This window comes from Lagopus muta, chromosome 1 (genome assembly GCF_023343835.1).
Source record: "Lagopus muta isolate bLagMut1 chromosome 1, bLagMut1 primary, whole genome shotgun sequence".
Classification (NCBI taxonomy): Eukaryota; Metazoa; Chordata; class Aves; order Galliformes; family Phasianidae; genus Lagopus; species Lagopus muta.
Window position 1 is genome coordinate 50,270,102 of NC_064433.1, and position 18,230 is coordinate 50,288,331.

At 51.7% G+C, this 18,230-nt stretch overlaps 1 protein-coding gene across 3 annotated transcripts; it reads right to left on the minus strand.

Moving 5' to 3' along the window:
* Positions 1–44: 44 nt before the first annotated feature.
* Positions 45–18,048, minus strand: MICALL1 (MICAL like 1). Of its 3 annotated transcripts, none has more exons than XM_048958932.1 (16): positions 17,852–18,048; positions 12,670–12,718; positions 11,821–11,962; positions 10,575–10,678; positions 9,671–9,807; positions 7,247–7,815; positions 6,672–6,735; positions 5,215–5,600; positions 4,606–5,084; positions 4,034–4,168; positions 3,571–3,697; positions 3,308–3,398; positions 2,886–2,959; positions 2,434–2,548; positions 2,104–2,150; positions 45–1,826 (listed from the first exon to the last, which is right to left on the minus strand). In XM_048958932.1, exons 1-16 carry the CDS (start codon positions 17,995–17,997, stop codon positions 1,705–1,707), a joined length of 2,787 nt encoding a protein of 928 aa, XP_048814889.1. In that variant the 5' UTR covers positions 17,998–18,048; the 3' UTR covers positions 45–1,704. The 3 variants fall into 3 exon arrangements, with proteins under 3 accessions (XP_048814889.1, XP_048814885.1, XP_048814890.1); XM_048958928.1 differs by having other exon boundaries at positions 10,575–10,735; XM_048958933.1 differs by lacking the exons at positions 12,670–12,718; positions 17,852–18,048 and having other exon boundaries at positions 10,575–10,674; positions 11,821–11,928.
* Positions 18,049–18,230: the final 182 nt, after the last annotated feature.

Genomic DNA, 18,230 nt, shown 5'->3' on the forward strand with positions numbered 1-18,230 from the left:
AAGGCAGCATTTCTGTCCCCAGGAATAAGAAACCTAAGCTGTGATCGTTTTTCAAATCCAGTATTTATTTCTGATCAGATGAATGGAAGTCATAGAGTTAGTACAGCATAATTTCCAAATCAAGGTTCTGACCAGGCATGGGGTCAAGGGGTGTCAGGCTGCTGCAATCCTGATAGCCTATGGCAACAGTGACACAACAGCAGGCTCTAGAACAGATTTGTTTCTCCTTGGAGAAGAGCTGTGCATTAAGATTCCTCCCCAACCCCCCAACCCCTGCTCCTGATCAGCCTGCTGGGGTATTATGGCAAGTGGCATGGCGTGCTGCCACTCACCCATGGTCACTCAGGGTTTGGGAAATAGATCTTTTTACAGAACGCTACGCCAGCCATGTTGCAAGGCACTGCTCTAAAAGTGTTTTGGCTAAAGCCTGCTGTATTTTTGGAAGGGAGCGCAGCAGTTTGTTCGGGGCTGGCATGACTAATTTGCTAATGGGAAGGCATGACAAACAGCTGACCAACCAAACACCCATGGAAGTCAATGTCTAATTCAAACCGACAAAACAACTCAATAAATAGCTCCTCAGCTTGGAGGAGAAGGCAAGAAACAAAAATGGAAGGAAGAGGGGAAAGTTGAAAGAATACTGTTCCCCTCTTCCTTCCTCCAACATACACGCACACGCACACGTACAACAAATAAAATAAGGGTTTTAAAAGTTTTAGGGCAAGTTTGAATTCATGTAGAAAAGGAGGCATAAAAAATAACCAGCCAAACCCTCTTCACATGTTTTTAAAGTACATACAGATGAAACTGGGGAAAGGTCAGTTGTGACCATGCAGTTCTCTCCAGCCACTCAAGGGTGGCACTGGTGAGCAGGGGCACAGGCTTGCCCATTACCGGCACTAAGTCAGTCTTGTGCTTTTCTGCCCTTGCCTAGAAAAGGAATGTTTCTCCCTCCCCCTGAAGGCAGCAGGCAGTGGTGCTTAGCAGCAGTGGGGGTAAGATATCCTGAGTAGGGCACACAGGCTACATCCGAGCAGATGTACATTGTCCCCTTGGGTCCTCTGAGACCTGTAATGCTCAAGGGGAAAAGCCTTCAGTGGGAGGGGACAGCTCAAAATAGGGCCCCAGTTATTTTTTTGGCTATGGCTTTAGAGCTTTGTGATGCTGGACTGTACTTATTTAAAACCTAAAGAATCCTGATTCTAATATCAGACTTTTCTCCTGAAGTTAAAAATAGGACAGGAAAGGGACAAGAGTGGGCAGGCAGGGAGGGGGAGCCAGGCGCAAGAGGTTGGAGGCACACAGAGCTGTCACAGTAAGAGCGGGAGTAGGGGAGGGGTACAGTTAGTGCAAGTATTCTCACAAACACCAAACTCCTCATCTTGCTTCTCAGTCAGTAACAAGGACACGTGACAGGGCAACGCTTCTGAAAAGCGAATCCATTTTCTCCCCGCCTTGTTAGTGAGGCTTTAGAGGGGAAATTCAGGCTCCTCGGCAGCCTCAGGAAGGGGAGCACTGGGTTGGACTCAGCACTGCGGGCACAGAGGGCCGGTGTCTTCCTGGGGTGACCATGCCAGTGCCTGGCGTGGAGTGAAGGGGAAAGGCAAGGGGAGTGGAGGGAGCCAGGCCCCTCCTGGCAGGCAGCCGGCTGTGGGAGGCCAGGGTGGTCAGGCAGCACATCCCTCCCATTGCTGGCATTCTGCTCTAGCTTTTCTCCTTGGGCGACTTGCTCTTGGAGTCATGCTTGTTGCCCAGCAGTTTAAGCACCTTCATGGGCTTGAATTTGCCCTTCTTCTTGCTTTCAGTCTCAGCCTCCTTGTGAAATTCTGGAGTTGCAAAGGAGGGTTGTTACTGTAGAATGGTGATGGTTTGTACACACACAGATGACAACAGGGACAATGAATAAAGCCCTCCTCTGCATGCACACTTCCTTCTGTGACAACAGGGTGACACCTGTGTCCCAAACTTTAATGCTTCTGCAGCAAAGGCTCCAGAGTATACACAGAATAACATCACTCTCATGCACACAACTTTACAAATGGCTTATGCTGCCCCTTGCAGAGGTCAGCAGTGAAACCAAAGCTCCAAAATTCCATTTCTTACCTTTTCTTTTAATCATAGCTTCCAACATTTTATCCTCCTCCTCTTCCCTGAAAGAAACACCCAGAAACAGGTCAGCAATCCAACCTTGAAAACAGCTGCTGTATTGTTGAAGGTTAGAGAACCTCCTGCTTAAAAGCCATGGAAGTGTAGATCCGTTACTGGACCATTACTGCCCTGTCATTCCCACACAAGCCATTCAAGGAGACAAGAACCAGGAAGCCTGGGAAAGACTTCAGAAATAGGGATACCTTGGGATGCTCCCATGAGCCACCCATGTGGTGCTGAGTCAGACAGACCCTACTCCTCATCCCAGCACACCTCACTGCTCACCTCTGCCGGTCCTCATCCAGGCAGTTCACAATGGCATTCCTCTGCTCAATGATGGTCACCAGCTCCTGCATCAACACCTTCTCCCTCACTCGGTCTTCCTCAGTCCAGTCTTTCTCTACTCAACCAAACCCCAAAGAAAAACAGGCAATTAAATGGCTGAAGGAGCCTGGGGTAGAGATCCCCTACTATGACCTCCTTCTACCCCAACTTGCTGTAGGGTCAGCTAAAGCAGTGGTGCTGCAGAAGGAGAGCCCAGTACGTGAAGTCTCAGGCTCCTCCACTCCCTCCTCCACGGGGACAAGACGCATGAGGGTAGGGCAAGCAATGAGACAGGACAAGAGTTCCAGTGCTCTTATCTCCTAAGATCTTCCTCTCTTCTACTCAGACCCACTGAGACAGAAGGGAGATGAAACTCAAGGGAAAAAACATAGGTAGCCTGAGTGATGCTTTACCTGGCTTGTTGAGGAGGCAACGCAACTCATATTCCACATCTGCCTGTCGCTGCTCCAGATTCTGCTGTTTGAAGCTGTAAGAGAAGGAGGCACTGCTGGGAACCACTGCAAAGCTCTAGAGAGGCAAAATAACGTCCCAAGATACAGGGTGACCTGGGAAAAAACTGGCCAAGATGCTGGTCTGACTGTATAGACAAAAGGGCAGGGGGCTGCCGCCTAGAACAAACCCTGGCTGCTCCAGGACTTTCTGGAGGAGATGCTCTGGTGACTTGAAGTGGGTCAGTGCTAATATGTTTGGATGCATTTGTCTGCTTGCCCTCTTTCCCTCACTTCTCCATGCAAACACAGGAAGCACAGTTTTAGTAGCATTGAGCCAGGACTTCCCAGAGCAGCATCAGTGCCCCAGCCACACACACACTTACATGTAGATGAGCTCTGACTCGTGGCGCACCAGCATGTGCTTCTCATGGATGAGTTTGAACCAGTCCACCAGCAGGCTGTCCTCAGGGCTGTCTGCCAAACAAAAGGACAATTCAGAGCCATCCCCAGTGCTGCAGAATGCTGTCACCACTCAGCTAGAGCTAACCTGCCCCTCGTGCTCTTCCATCCCCAACACCAGCAGGGACACAGAGCAGCCCTACGGTCCATCCTGGCCCCACACCCATAGACAGCACAGCCCACACACCATTCTCAGAGCTGCGAAGTTTCTCCTCCAAAATCACCCCACGGTGCTCTAGCTGGTCCAGCTGGTGTTCAATGGCATCCATCTCTCCGTAGATGTCTTCCTCAGGGATGTATTGATCTGTCTGCACCTGCCAAACCACACAGCAGAGACTTCTATTACCATCAAACTCCAGTTTCCAATGGCAACCCTAAGGTTCGTCTTCATTAATGGATGTGAGGGAACAACAGGACACTTCACCTAACATAGGATCTGTAATCCCCACCCCACCTTGGAAACAAAGGGAGACAAGGATGCTATCATCAGTGGGATCTAGCCAAGACATTATCCTCCCTAGCCACACACAGATCAGCACGCTAGCTGCATGTTGAAAAGATAACCCAGGGCTTAGCAAACACACCTATGGTCCTGGTGGCATAATACAAAGCTGGCTTTTGCCTCTCTTTGCTTCCAAGGTCTCTTTTACCTTGCGCTTGATCAGCGGGAAGCCGTGACCTGGTGCAGGAGGACGCACTGGTTTGGAGCCTTTGGGAGGTTTCTTTGCAGAGGGGGAGGCAACAGGTGATGGCTTTCGGTTGAAGGGGTTCTCTTTGCAGGAGGACTGGAGCAGAGAGACAAAGTGAGATACACATGAGGAGCCAGGAAAGGGAAACGATCCCAACAGCTGAGACCAAGCAGAGAGGCAGCCCTACAGTCAGTCCTACACCACACCTTCCCAGAGGAGGAACACAGCATTGATCTCCACTGGCAGTCTAGCCAAGGGTTGATAAATGGCTGTCCTCACATTTGGCATCAGGTCCCCAGCTTCCCTGTAACAAGCATTACTCACTTACTAACAAACATGTTAATAAGATACTAACAGGCAGAGTATGAGCACAGCCACTACGTAACTGTTAACACACACCTGAGCTTTGCTTCCAGGAGGCCTCATACCAAATCTGTGTAAGGTGAAAGGCTGGACTAAATCCCCACTCTGACTGAATGACAGACAGGAAGAAAAGGCCCCTGATCTTGATGGGACAAAGGTCACCACCTCACCTTCAGCTGTGGCTTGGGTGAGGAGGAGGGCTTAGGGCTCCCAGTACCTCCTTCTGACACCAAGAGCATGGGTGTAGGGCTAGCACCGGCAGGAGGCTTGGGGGGCAGCCGGCTGGGGCTGGTCTTTAAGCTGCCAGAAGAGACGCTCCTGCTGGCATGCGGGGTGCTATTCTGCACCTCCCCACTGAAGCTGGCCAGTTCGCTGGAGGAGGAGAAGGAGGAGTTGGTGGAGAGGCTGGCTGGAGCAGCAGGGCTTTCGCTGGAGGAGACGCTGGTGAGCGGAGTATCAGTGTGAGAGGTCTTGGTGGCCGTTGGTGTGTGGACAGTGGGCTCGGAGGAGCTTTTGGGCACAGAAGCCTCGTCGGTGTCACCCAGCACCTTAGCTGAACTCTCAGAGTTGATGCTCTCAAGGCTGAGGGCTGGAGATGGGGTGGAAGATGACGGCTCGGAGTGCGACAGCCTGGAGATTGGGTGGTGGGCTGCAAAGCAAAAGGAGAGCTCAGAGAAAGTGAGGCAACCAGAAGAGAATGGGGCTATATACTAGTGGCAGGGATGCATGCAAAGGGAACTAGTGAGAAGGGGGAACAAGGGGCTGGGGGGAGAGCTCACCTAGTGGGGAAGCATTGGGGGCTCGTGGAGCTGGCCGCTTCTTCACCTTGGGGCTGCTAGTGGGAGTGATGCCGTACCAGGGGTGCAGAGGCCTGGCAGCAGTATCACTCTGCTCCTGCTCAGGTGTGCTCTTTTGGGCAGCAGTGCTCTCCTCTTCCTCATCATCCTCTTCCTCAAAGGGATTGTATGATTTGGGCTCCGTGGCATCAGATCTGCTTTCCTCACTCCTGGCTTTCCCCACCTCCTCCCCATCCTCCTCCTCTAAAGTCCTGCTTGGGGTCTCATGGCTGCTCCCTGGGGGAGGAGGAGGAGCAGGCTTCTTCTTGGGCTCTGCTTGCACTAAGGCCATCCATGGTGGATCCTTGGCTCTGGCAGCAGTTCCGGCACTGGAAGAACAGATAAAAAGATAGCAAGAGGTGGCAGAGAGCAGAGACAGGCAAGAAGGGTAAGGCACAGCAAAGCAGACCCACTGAGGAACAGACGGAGGGAGCAGGATGTCTCCCATACTAAAAAGCAACTTTCTCATCTGCAGAGGCCCTAGTCTTCTCCAGAAACAAATCGGCTCCTTCTCTGCAATGAGCTGGGGGCAAACCTAAGGTCCTGAGGGACACAGCCTGCTTGACTCATCCATGGCACGGAACACCTCAGTTTCTGAGTATTACAGTCTCCATCTTCTAAGCAGCAGTAAGATAAAGGCTAAGTTATATGCAGTAAGGCAACAGTTCCTTCACTCAACTCTGCTTTCTGTACAGTGGAGGAAGCAGGAGCTGAGATCTGCCTTCTGCAGGTTAATTTTCCACATATCAGAGTTCTCCTGGTCACCTTGTAGTCCATGTGTCCAAGGGACAGACCCCTCTCTGCTAACTGCTGCAGCTGGAAGCATTGCTGCTCCTTTCAATGGCACATCCCACAGCTCACTGCTCACTGGGAAAGCAATCATCATTTGCCACACGCACCCGCTCTTTGGCCACCGTGAATGCAGTACACATGTGAAACCTCAGTCTCAAAAGCAGACAAGAATGAATGAACATCAGTGCCTGCAGGTTCCTGAGTAAGAGCACTGTAGGTGCAAACACTACTAACTGCAACCAAGCACCCCCAATGTACTTGCAATGGATCTTTTCCTGGACAAACCCTCCAGAAGGCAGACAAGTGTCACCTTCTCAGTATGCACAAGCAGGGCCATTTTAGAAGGAACCACAGAAATACCCTTCTGCCTTCCCGAAGCCCCCAAGCTCTTTACAAACTCTAAAGGACAGAGACCCTGGAGATAGAGACAAGTGCTGTCAGCCTGACTGTGCTAGGCTGGCAGCAGCCAGGGAGGGGACCTGAGCATGAACTACATCCTCACATGAACAGATGGTGATGGAGGTGGGTACAGAGACCACAGCTGAGCCCTCCCCACAGCCCCACCTCACTATGGGGTTTCCAGGTGATCTGTGAACAGAAGGACGTACCGATCAGAGGAGCAGGGTCTCCCTCGGGGTTTTGGGACAGGGGGACTGGGTTCAGGTACCCTACCTAGAAAGACACAGGGTCAGAGTGTCACAACACCAAAAGGACATACAGAAAGAGGTTAAATCAACACAGAGCACCTCTTATCTCTTATCTGCAGGAGGCTGTGTATTCCCACTCTCTAAAAACCTCGTAGCCTTTTTTCCACAGTCATTGCAATTAGTCTCTCCCAAATACCACCCTTGCCTTATTCTCCTCCCCCCTCCCATCCTGGAGCTGCAGCTGAAGAACTCATGTGTCCCTGTGTCCCCACTCCTGCACACTGCCCCAGCACTGCCACTTTCATTCCAGGCTGACAGTGCCCTCCAGAAAGCTCTAAGGAAATACAATGGGGCAGGGTGGAGTGAATCTTAGTGCTGCTCTCCCTGCTATGGGGAGAGGGGCAGATGAAGGCTCAGAGTCCGAGCACAAGTCTTAATTGGAGCATAAGGGCACCAGGCTGCAGGGAAGGAATGAAACTCATCCAAGCTGCTGCAGACTGCTGTGGACATGAACAGTAAACACTGAGTTCTCTCACCATTCACCATACCAGGCCCGCTGTCACTGGCCTCGCCCTGGATGGTGGACCTGGGTCGGGGCACAGGATGTGAGGCTGGTGGGGAGAGGGCATCTGAGGATCTCCTTGGGGCTGGGGTAGGCCGAGTGTGTCTGTGCTGTCCATCCAGTGAGCCAGCTTTGTCCTGGCTGGGCATCAAGGACTTGCTGGGAAGAGGAGGCCTGGGGGGAATTTGGGAAATGGGTGCCCCACTTCCTGCACAGGGTATGGCTGTCTCTGCTCTGCTTGGTGTGCTGTCCTTCTCCTCTGGGTTGGTTGGCACTTCTGCAGGCATCTGGGTCTCTGCCACGGTCTCCACAACACTGCTGTTGTCCTTCCCCACCTCTGCTCCTGCAGGGTGCATGTCCTCACCCACGCTGCCGGCCCCAGCTTCAGTTCTTAGCTCTGGTGACTGTCGGTCCAGGCTGAGCCTCCTATCCATCTTCCCACTCATGGCCAATTTACCACGATGCTGCGTGCAGACAAAAGTCCCTGCCTCTGAGCCGGGTTTGTACGACCCTGGAAGCAAGGTGCTGGAGCACTCCTTACACCTGCCAACAAGAAGAAAGAGCCCCGTGAGGTGGGAAATGCTATGCTGCCCACCTGGAAAGAAAATGGAGCTGAGAAAAAGTCTGGAGTGGCACTCAAGAGTTCTTTGCAGGACTGCGGGGTTAGTTTCCATTTCTGTACAATCTTGGGGAAGTTATGCTAGAAAGGAGAGGAACAGAAAAAATCATCACATCAGTGTATGAACCCATACTGAGTTCACAGCTCAAATACTGCTTGCATTTGGGTTCCTCCTTCAGCTCAGAAAGAATAAAGAACTGCCAACTGTCTGTGAGGAAAAACAACATCAGAAAATAAATATGAGTATTAAATAAAATGGTATCACTTTTGACTCAGGAAATCTCTAAGCTGGAAGCTAGAAGAATAGCGAGGGGAAGCAACACGCATGACAAGAATGGTCTGAAGCTCACCCTTGTATGTGCTGACCATTGTAAGGGTGAAGGTATTTGGCTGGAAGGACCAGGGAATGACGCAGAGAGGCTATTCTTACATTCACTCTGCCTTGCCTGTCGAAACTGGGCTAAGTTTCCCCATCCTTCACTGCCTGCCAACATCTTCTTGGATCGCCCACTCTTTCCCCACTGAGCCTTTGAATCCTCCCTAATGAAGCCCTACAGGTGTAATCGTGATACATGGCACTGGCAACCAGCTCAGCCCTTTCCCATCTGGGAAGGGAGGAGGATTATGTACAAGAAAAAGAGCCAAAGGCAAGGGGCTGATCAAGCACTTCATGAAAACTAAGCTTGTTTCTTCTTGTCTGAATGTTTGGTGCTCACAGCAGCTGGCTGCCCTATGCTGCAATCAGATAATTTAGATGAGGAATTCTGCTCTGTGTGACCACTTCAATGCTACTTCCTTTGAAATGCAGAGCAGAAACACAAGGACATGGGAGCAGGGGGAAGGGGTAGGATGAAGTGAAGAGGTAGCAAGTTTCAACAATGGGAGAAAGGGGTTTGTCTTGGTTTTATCTCTGGGAACCCACAGAATGTGTTGCCAGAGGACACTTCTGAACCAACAGCACCCACGAATCAGCTGAGAAAAATAAAAAAGGCAAAGAAAGCACAGGGAGAAAAAGTGCTTAGGGTAAAATTACAGGGACCTCGCTGTTCAGTCTGAAGGGGCATGAGCTGCACCAAGACAGATGCTGCACCTTTCAAGTGGCTCAATTTTTCTGGTCTCAGATGCCAACTGCCCAATTACAGGCTTGTATCCTGTGGCCCACAGAAGAGAGCTCATCCCCAACATCATCAGAGCAGGGAAAGCGAAGTGAAATGACTTTACAGGTGCTGCAGGTAAGGACCTGCACCCAGGGAGTAACCACAGAGCTGCTGACGTCTGATCCCCTGTTTGGCAACGGTTTGCAGCTCCCTGTGTGCTTCCTTCAGAGCTCAGCACCACCCCAGGCACTGGAGGAGCCTGTATATCCAGTCGAGGCTGTGGAGCATAGGAGGAAAGAGATTTGCAGAGCTGATGTCCTGACTTGGACCTCATTGTCGTGAAAGTGTTACTTGGTAGGAAGGTAGTAAAGAGGCACAACATCCTGATTTAGGGGAGTGGGAGAAGCATAAAGGGCTGGGATTCCAGGTCAGCCTAGTGGGAAAGACTGGGGGAAAGTGGGGGGAGGGCAGGGAGCGGGGCTGTAAACAAGGGGCTAAGTCAGACATCTGGGAGGGCACCCAGGCAAACGCACCCTCTTCAGCACTATTTTGGATACCATTGCCAAACCGCCCTCCCTCAAGGCTCCCCATCGCCCAAGGACACACAGAGATGAAGTGCAGTGTGCAAAAGACCTCCAGCTTGCTGAGGAGAGCCACCCCACCAAGCCTGGCCACTACATACCTGAAGCACTGGCGGTGGTAGAGCTTGCCCTCAGCCAGGTAGCGCTGCACCAGGTGGACGTGCTGCTGGCAGGCTGTGCAGGTACTGCTGAGCGTGGTGCGTTGAGACAGCTCTGCTGGCTCCACGGGGGCATCGTCCTGACATGGGACACACGAGGAGCTCAGTGTGGGGGCCACGAGCTGCTCCCCAGTCTGTGACCCCTCCACAGCAGCTGCTGCCCCTGCAATGCCCATTGCTGAGCACAGCATAGTACAGGGGCTGACCTCGGGGTCCAGCAACACACACCACCCAAGTCCAGGCACAGGCAGGCTGCCTCTTCCCAGATTAGAAGGAAGCACCCCAGTTCTCTCCAAGAGGTGCCTTCTCCCAGTCTAGAGGCAGAGCTGAAGGGCTGTGCAGGGAGTCATCAAAATCCCAAGCAGCAGGGACCTGCAAGGAGGATCCCCTTGTGCTTTGGTAAAAATATGCCAGCCCAGATACCTGCCAAACCATGAAATAAAGAACCAAGAAAGCAGAAAACATATTTTCTGCTCACCTAATCCCACATTCCTGCTCCTTCCTCATCCACAGCGTTATCCTTCCATAGGAAGGAAGATGTCAGGGTGCTGGGTGCTCAAGCCCAGGTCCTCATTCCCCATCAACCTCTTGCCTGCCACATTTGCCAAATTCTAGTCCACAGATCTCTAGAGAGAAAGCACTCTCTCAGCAGAGTCCCCAAGGTGCCAAATCCCTACCCATCCCAAAACACGCAGCTAACTTCTCCACATATCCATCTCAAACATCTCTCCTACCCCAAAACACATAGCTAACCCCCTGCACAGATCCATCACATCTCCCTTCTCCTTATTCACTGTGCAGGGAGGACCAATGCCTCAGGCTAACTCTGAAGCACGAAATCAGGTACCTGTGGTGCTGAGGAACTCTCAACCGCAGCCACAGGCTTCTTGTGGGCCAGCAGAGGTGGTGATGCAGCAGCAGCTGGGCGCTTCATAGGCGGAGGGACTCTGGCTGGGGACAGAAGGCAAGGAGGATCAGGCACTGCTGAGGGCAGTGACTCATGCCATGCTTGTGGGGGAAGGGGAGGGGAGGAAAAAAAATAAAATCAGCCTTGTGACACAGGACTCGCCACTCCTGACACTTCAGTGCCTATTTCAGGGGGTAGAGACAAACACAATCTAATAATGAGCCAGACAAAATGTCTGTAAAGGATCCCCTGCCTGTCAAGGCTGGCACTTAAAACAGTTCCCAAAGTCCCCTGCTGGGAGGCCAGCATCCCTTGAGAGGCTCACAATCAAGCATGTGGAAGTTGTATCTGATGTTGTGGCTGACGGTGCTGTAGCTAGAGAGCAGAGAAGACCTGAAGCCTTGGTCTCCACCCTGAAGGGATGCCCTGGAAGAGCTGTCTGAGAGTAGAACTCAGCAGTTGCAAGGACAGATGAGCTGATTTAAAGACACTCCACCCTGGTTCTCCTCCCTCTGTGTTTCACTCTAAGCTTACCAAAATGATTAAAAGTAGTGGTGTTAGGCAGCTTGCCTATCTCCCATTTTAGTGAGTTAAAGCAGATTGCAAAGGGGTCTGATGCCTGCCAGGGGTGACCCAGCCCAAGTGGCAGGAATGCAGCATGGAGGGAGGAGAAACAAGGCGTTTCTTTTCCTGGAGTGTGAGCTGTTAAATCATTGTCTATGCGTTGTGAAACTTCGCCCTACCCCACCCCCTGTGCCAGGATCTCCTCACAGGCAAGATCCAAAAAAGGCAAGTACTATCTGCCCCTCTCCCCTCCCCACAGGACACATGCAGCTCCTATTTCCCACAGGAAGGAGGGAATACAGGTTCACTACCTCCATGCCCACGAGCCTTCAAACATCCACCTCTCAAAATGGCTGCAGGACCCCACAAATGCTGAATTCCAAAACCCCCATACAGGATTCCTTCCCAGGTGTCAGCCCCTCTTCCCATAAAACCTAATTTACAGATGCAGTGCACCCCACAAACAGGAAAGTAAGCTCTGAGCTAAGAACAGGAAGATCTGATATATTTACTGAATGGAGGGATTGCACAAGACTTCAGTCAGCACGTGGGGCCTCTTGTTTTCCTCCATACAGCCAAGCTGGGTCAAACTGGAAGTTGGTGACAAGGAAAAGGAGCTCACCTTGGTTGGGGTTGTTGAAATGGTTGTAATATTGAGACACATAAGTCATGATGCTGAGGCAGTCTGGAACTTTCATGGAGACCATGTCATTGGGATCCAGCAGAGCTGGAATGCCCAGCTCTCGCTCCGCCAATTCAAAGGCCTGCAGGAACGAGAGAAAGAGGTGCTAAGGAGAGAAAAGTGATGCTCTCTGATAAATAACCTACAAATGAAGTTGGAGGGCCTTGGGCAAGATGAAGCAGTAAGCCTATGGCATTCCAGACAGACAGAAGCTCCCAGGCATGCTGCTTCACTGGAAAGAAGGCATTAGAAGCAAGGAAGAAATTGTTGCAGCTGTTCTTTCCTTGAAGTTATTTCAGCTCTCTGTGCCCCCACAGCTCCCACCCAAGTGGTCCCATCATTCAGCTACTGCCCTGGGACAGGGAGGGGTGTTCAGCCCTAGAACAGAAGTGTTTTTTCACCAGAGTCCTCAAGGAAGAGCTTGACAGAGTGTTGGCCAGCACTGGGAAAGTCCAAGGACAGTGATCCTGTGACAAGAAGCACATCACTTCTGCAATTACATACATGACCATTTAAAAGGAAAGAACAAAGGAAGAAAAGAGTTGCACCATTTTAATCCTCCCTTGTGATGTCATCTTGGTTACTACTGGATAACTATCTCACCTTCTCTTCTGTACAGGCTGGATGCTGACGTTTCATACATTTCTGAAGAAGCTCCTGCCTGTGGCTTACAAATGGATTTTTCTCATCCCCTTATCACTGTCCCTAAGTTCTCCCATGCTACATGACCTCCATATGGTCATTCTCGTGTTCCTTCTTCCTTTTGTGTGTGGTATAACAGGGACTTACCAACTGGTTATTTTCGTAGACATTATCCTTGGAGAGAGAATCAAAGTCTCTGAAATGAGAAAGCACAAATAAATGAGATGAGACACAGAGGAACAGTGCCCCAGTGCCACTGCAGAAAGATTCTTGGGACAGAAAACCTTCCTCAGGCGTTGCAACAGCTCAACACATAGCAGCCTACATAAATAAAACCTTGGTAAAGAAGATTTTGGATTTCAAAGGAACAAAGAAACCGAAGGGAAATTGCAATTAAAAAAAGAAAGCAAATCCCAAATGGGTGGTGGCCAGGAAACTGAAATGCCGTTCCAGCTCTCAGTACTGCCCCTATGGTTATGGGTGACAGAAATACTGGAGCACAGAGAAGAACCCAAACAGTTCCCATTGTAGCACTTCACCTGTCCCCTCGGATCCCTCCAGGAGATCAAATCAGCCCGACCCCAGGGATAAAGCAGCTGCCCTTATCAGAGGAGCCAGGTTATAGCAGGCAGAGAGAAATAAAATGGTCTGCAGGCTTTCCGTAGAGAGGAAGAAATACAGGAAGGACTTATTTATGCCTTCTGCACATTTGTGTGAGTATCGCATGAAAACAGCATCATGCTACACTGAATATAACCCCTTCCTGTCAATGAGCTCAGCTTTGCTGCAAGACAACAAAATGCAGTGATGCAGCATGAGATTCACAGGGAGATGGCCAAGAGAGGCTCAAGGTCAGGTGAAACAAACCCAATGGTCCAGAGAAAGGTGCCAAAGTCTGAGACAGACCCAGGAAGGCACAGCCCTTCTTGAGGGATTGCACAGTTCAGCTCAGAGGGGTGAGAGCTCCCATATCCCACAGCCCGTGCAAAAATTGGGTGAGACAGTGAATCTTCAGACATGTGCATGCTGAGAGCCACTTGAGAGTTCTGGGACCATTCTCTCTCCATCCCCGCTGGGATTTTACTGCCTTTCCCTCTGATGCCCATCAGACCCACCCAGGTGCTAGGACTGTCCCCACAGCCATGGTTGCTGCAAGGCAGCACTCGGCCTCTTCTCAGAGCTGCCCTTTTCCCAGGGCTGCAAAGGAAGTCTCTGATGAGCTCAGAAAGATTTTCCCAGTTGCCTGCCACACTATAAAATTATACTTCCTCCATTCAATAGCGAGAGGCTGCTGGTGCAGCTTCCTCCGAGATAAATGAAACTGCAGCATGGAGCGAGTGAGGCAGGAACGCAGAGATGGGCTGGAACTCCATCTCAGCATTAAGCACCAAAGCACTTTCCCGAAAGCACATGCAAATACAGTCAGAATCTATTCAAAATACCGCAAGCTTTCCCCTCTGTACATGCTGGTGAGGAAAGCTTTCAGCTGCAGTCCTTACTCTAATAGGAACAGCAGTGCCTTTTCTATATTTATAGCCAGTTTCCACTGGGAGATGGTTTTCCCAAGTCTTTTCTGCCTACAGAACTCCTTTAACTTTGCTATAGTTATTGTTTAAAAAAAGGAAAAAAAAAATACCAGCTTGGAAATGCATGAGAAGTGATGGCAGCAAAGTCATACATCACCCGCCCTCAAAACACTACTGACCCTCATGCTGAATGCTGTTGCTTTCAGGATATGGGAGTGGTGCAGCTCAAAGGCTCCTTGGTGGCCTGGGCTGGTGATTTTGACCGACAGCCCAGCAAATCAAAGCCAATTTAGAAAACCAAGTCTGCCTGGGAACATAGACAGTAATGGAGAGGACACAAAGTTCCAGAGGCAACAGGGCAGGGGCTAAGCAGCGAGGGAATACAACATGGTTTTCCCACTAATGCAGGAGTGAAGGCTCTCAGCTTTTACCAGAGATATTGAATCCCATCAGAGGGAGGCCCTGGGGATTATGGCTCACTCAGTTCCCCTCTGCTGCCTCTTCCAGCTCACATCATTTCTTTGCCCTGATCACAGCCCTGCTCAACCTCCTCTCCCACCAAACCCAGACTGAGGCGTCAGATGGAAGAGCAGGAGGCACTCTGGCTATCCCAGTTGGACAACCATCAGCAAACGTTGCAGCACATATCCATGCAAATAACATCTCAAGCCCTTACCTAATTAGATACTCGCAGAGCCATTAAGCACGCTGGGGTTTAGGGCAGCTGCCAGCCAGCACAGCAGACCCGGAGAAGGGGGAAGGGTGCACTGCTCAGCTAAAACCAAAGCCAATTCCTGGATTCCTCAAAAGTAAATCACAAGCTCTCAAATGGCCACAACGCATATTGAGGCCTTCAGCTTTCCGGATCTTGTCAGGGAAACGCAGGAGAGGGAACAAATGGGATTTGTGATGCTGCCCGTAACCAAACCCGCACAGCCGTGTTCCCAGCACAAGGCTCTCCTCTCCTATTTCCCTCAAGCCTCCGTCTCTGCCTCTCTACTCACAAGCTGTATGCCATGCTCTCTCATACTTCTGGCTCCCCCAAGCTCCAGGAAGGCTGTACAGCTTGCATCGAAAGATGCTTTTTGCTTCACTGTGCTGCAGCAAATGCCTTGCAAAGATTAATTTCATGCTTTAGATTTCTGGAGCACTAAGTAAACAAACTCGTTAATCCCTGCAGTTTACTCTCAGGTTGCACTGGACACTTCCAGCTTAGCTGACAAGGAAAAAGGAGAGATTAAGTGTCTCAGTGCAAGACTATGGTTAGGGCAAACTGAATCTACGTTTCCTAGGTTGTGTCTGAGGGAGCAGGTTTGGCAAAGCCTCTGCTGCTCCCATTTCACAGACAGGGAGAGAGAGGCATTAGAATCAAGCTTCATTCATTTGTACGACCTCTCCTTTCTCTTCCTCAGGGTTTCATTCCCAGCATTCAGAGAGCCTCTGCCCAAAAGGAGGCAACCAGTACAGACAAACAGGCACCAAAAGCAAGCCCTAAGGGACCGGCTGCCAGAGCAGCAGCATCACACAGGTACAGGAGAGGATGTGCTCACGCTTCCGATCTGGGGCTGAGTGGGAAGTCATCAGGAAAGGGGGTTGCAGCTGAACGCTGATGGGCCTCAGCTTTGGGCTTACAGGAATAACATGGTCTTGCAAGGGCTGGGAGAGCCCCCCTCAAAGGAGGACTGTGCAAGGTCAGAAACGTGTTAGTAGGTCCCACCCAGCTGTCTGAAAGCACTTTAGAAGGAAAGGAGGGCTGTTACTTTTCCTCTGCCATCAGGAGATTTTCTGCCTCTGATCCCATCCTCCCACTTCCAAATCAGGGCAGGCTGAAGAAGCTGAAATTGGATGAAACAACTCCACCCCTGACCACTCCGTGAAAATCCTTCCACAACATGCCATGTCCTTGTAAGGCCCTGGCTTTGCCTTTACAATGCAGCTCGTGCAGAACTGTGAAGCATTTAGTTAGGACATATGCCAGGAGCCAATTTAAGCCCACTGACAACTTAAGAGCAGCGGCTGCTGCTTAATGGGATAGTAAATATGGTTAACATGAAACAATCAGGTGGTTTTAGTGGCCTTCACTGTGAGCTTTTGCTGAGTCTCTGCTTTTCAGTTCTCAGCTGCTGTGCCACTCACTAAAAAATAACCAGAAACACAGGAGCTGTGGGACACAGCTCCCTAAATACCCAGAATGATGCAAAACCACTGAACCACTTGGCTCTTAGTGGTGCCTGAATACCACACTGAAAGTTTTGTGGTGGCCACCTGAAACATGTTAGACAGCAGTCTAGTTTCTATCTTACCTCTTCTAGCAGCTTCTGCTTCAAAGAACATGGGCACCGCAGCTCCACAGGGGCATCATTGCCTGCTACAGACTGACTTTGTCACTGTCATTGCTGTTGTTACAAAAAAGCCACCCCAGGGCCAGCTCAAAAAAAGAGGATATGGCCAATTTGGGCAGCTTCAGCTGAGAAAAAAGCAGTCCAGGAGAAGAACGTGACAGAGGATGTAGCACCCTGGAAAGCTTTGCTGACAGGTGAGGTGTACGTGCACACATGCATACCAGAGACATGGAAAGGTGGAGTGAAGCCAACCTGCGCTGCAAGGCCTACCAAGGATTCGAGGTAGATTCCCAGCAGTGTTGTGGCATGCAGGGCTATGGTGTGGCAGGTCAGGGCAGATTCCTTCTAGCAGCTCAGCCATTTCTCCAGCGGGACTGCGCCCTGGAGCAACCATCAAGCTGCCTGGTTAAATTCCTGCTCCCTCTTCTCTCACAGCCATTCCAAAAAGGCAGGTGAATGGACAGAAGTAACCAAATGACAAGCTGCTTGCTGGGGGAGCCCAGTAGAGCTCCACAATCCTGCTTGCATTTGCCACCTCCAGCTTCCACTGCAGCCCAGGCAGAAAACAGGCTGAAAGCAACCATATTAAGTTGCCTGGCCTGGGACTCTGCGTGTTTCAGGATGGCTGCCTTTGGCACAGGGAGGAGCAGGCTGGTCTCCGGGATAGGGATGCCAATCTCATAGAATAGCTCAGGTTGGAAGGAACCTTAAAGATCACCTAGCTCCAAACATCCTGACATAGGCAGGGCTGCCAACCACTAGATCAAGCACTAGATCAGGCTGTATAGGGCCCCATCCAACGTGGCCCTGAACACCTCCAGGGGGATTCACAGATTCTTTGTGCAGCTGTGCCAGTGCCTCACTGCCCTCTCAGTGAAAAACCTCCCCCTGATATTTCATCTAAACACCCCCTCCTGTAGTTTAAAACCTTTCCTCATTACTACTACCTACCTGTGTCAAAAGTTGTTTTTCCTCCTGTTTATAACCTCCCTTCAAACATCAGAAGGCTGCAATGAGGTCACCCCGCAGCCTTCTCCAAACTGAAGAAACCCAGTTCCCTCAGCCCACCTTCACAGGAGAGGTGCTCCAGACCATCGAGCATCTTCCATCCTTCTCCGGACCCACCCCAACACCTCCATATCCTTCCTGTATGGGGGGACTCAGGCCCGGACTCAACACTCCAGATGGGGCAGAGCAGAGGGGAATAACCCCCTCCCTATCCCACTGGCCAGCCTTCTGTTGCTGCAGCCCGGCTGGGCTACATAGCTTCTAGGACAGCTGTCACCGGCTGAACAACCCCAGAGAGAGGGGACCGCCCTCGCAGGGTCAGCTCAGAGCGGACCGAGGGGTCCGCAAAGGGCCCGCCGCCCCTCGGCGTTTGCCCGCCCTCCTGCCCCGCCGCCTCCCGGCTCCGGCGCCCACGCGAGGCCGGTGCTTCGCGGCCTGCCCCGCCGTACTTACAGGAGGTCGGGCCGGTGCCGGTGGAGGATGGCGCAGAAGGCCAGACCGTCGCGGAAGGAGGAGCTGAGGTCGCGGATCTCCACGTCGCGGTAGCCCTCGCACTGCCGCCGGCACCAGGCTTGCAGGGCGCCCCGCGGGCCCGACATGGGGGCGGCCGCTCCGCCTGCCGCCCGGCTGCCCTGCCGCTGCGGGCCCACGGGCGGGGCGGCGGAGGGAGGGAGGAGGGAAGGAGGCACGGCCCCGCCTGCAGGGTGGAGGGAACCGGGCCAGGGAGGGAGCGGGCCTCGCCCTGGAGGATGTGGGAACGTGGGACGGCGAAGGACGTGTGGGCCATAGGTGTCCCAGGGGTAGGCAGGGGGCCAGGAGGGCTTTGAAGATA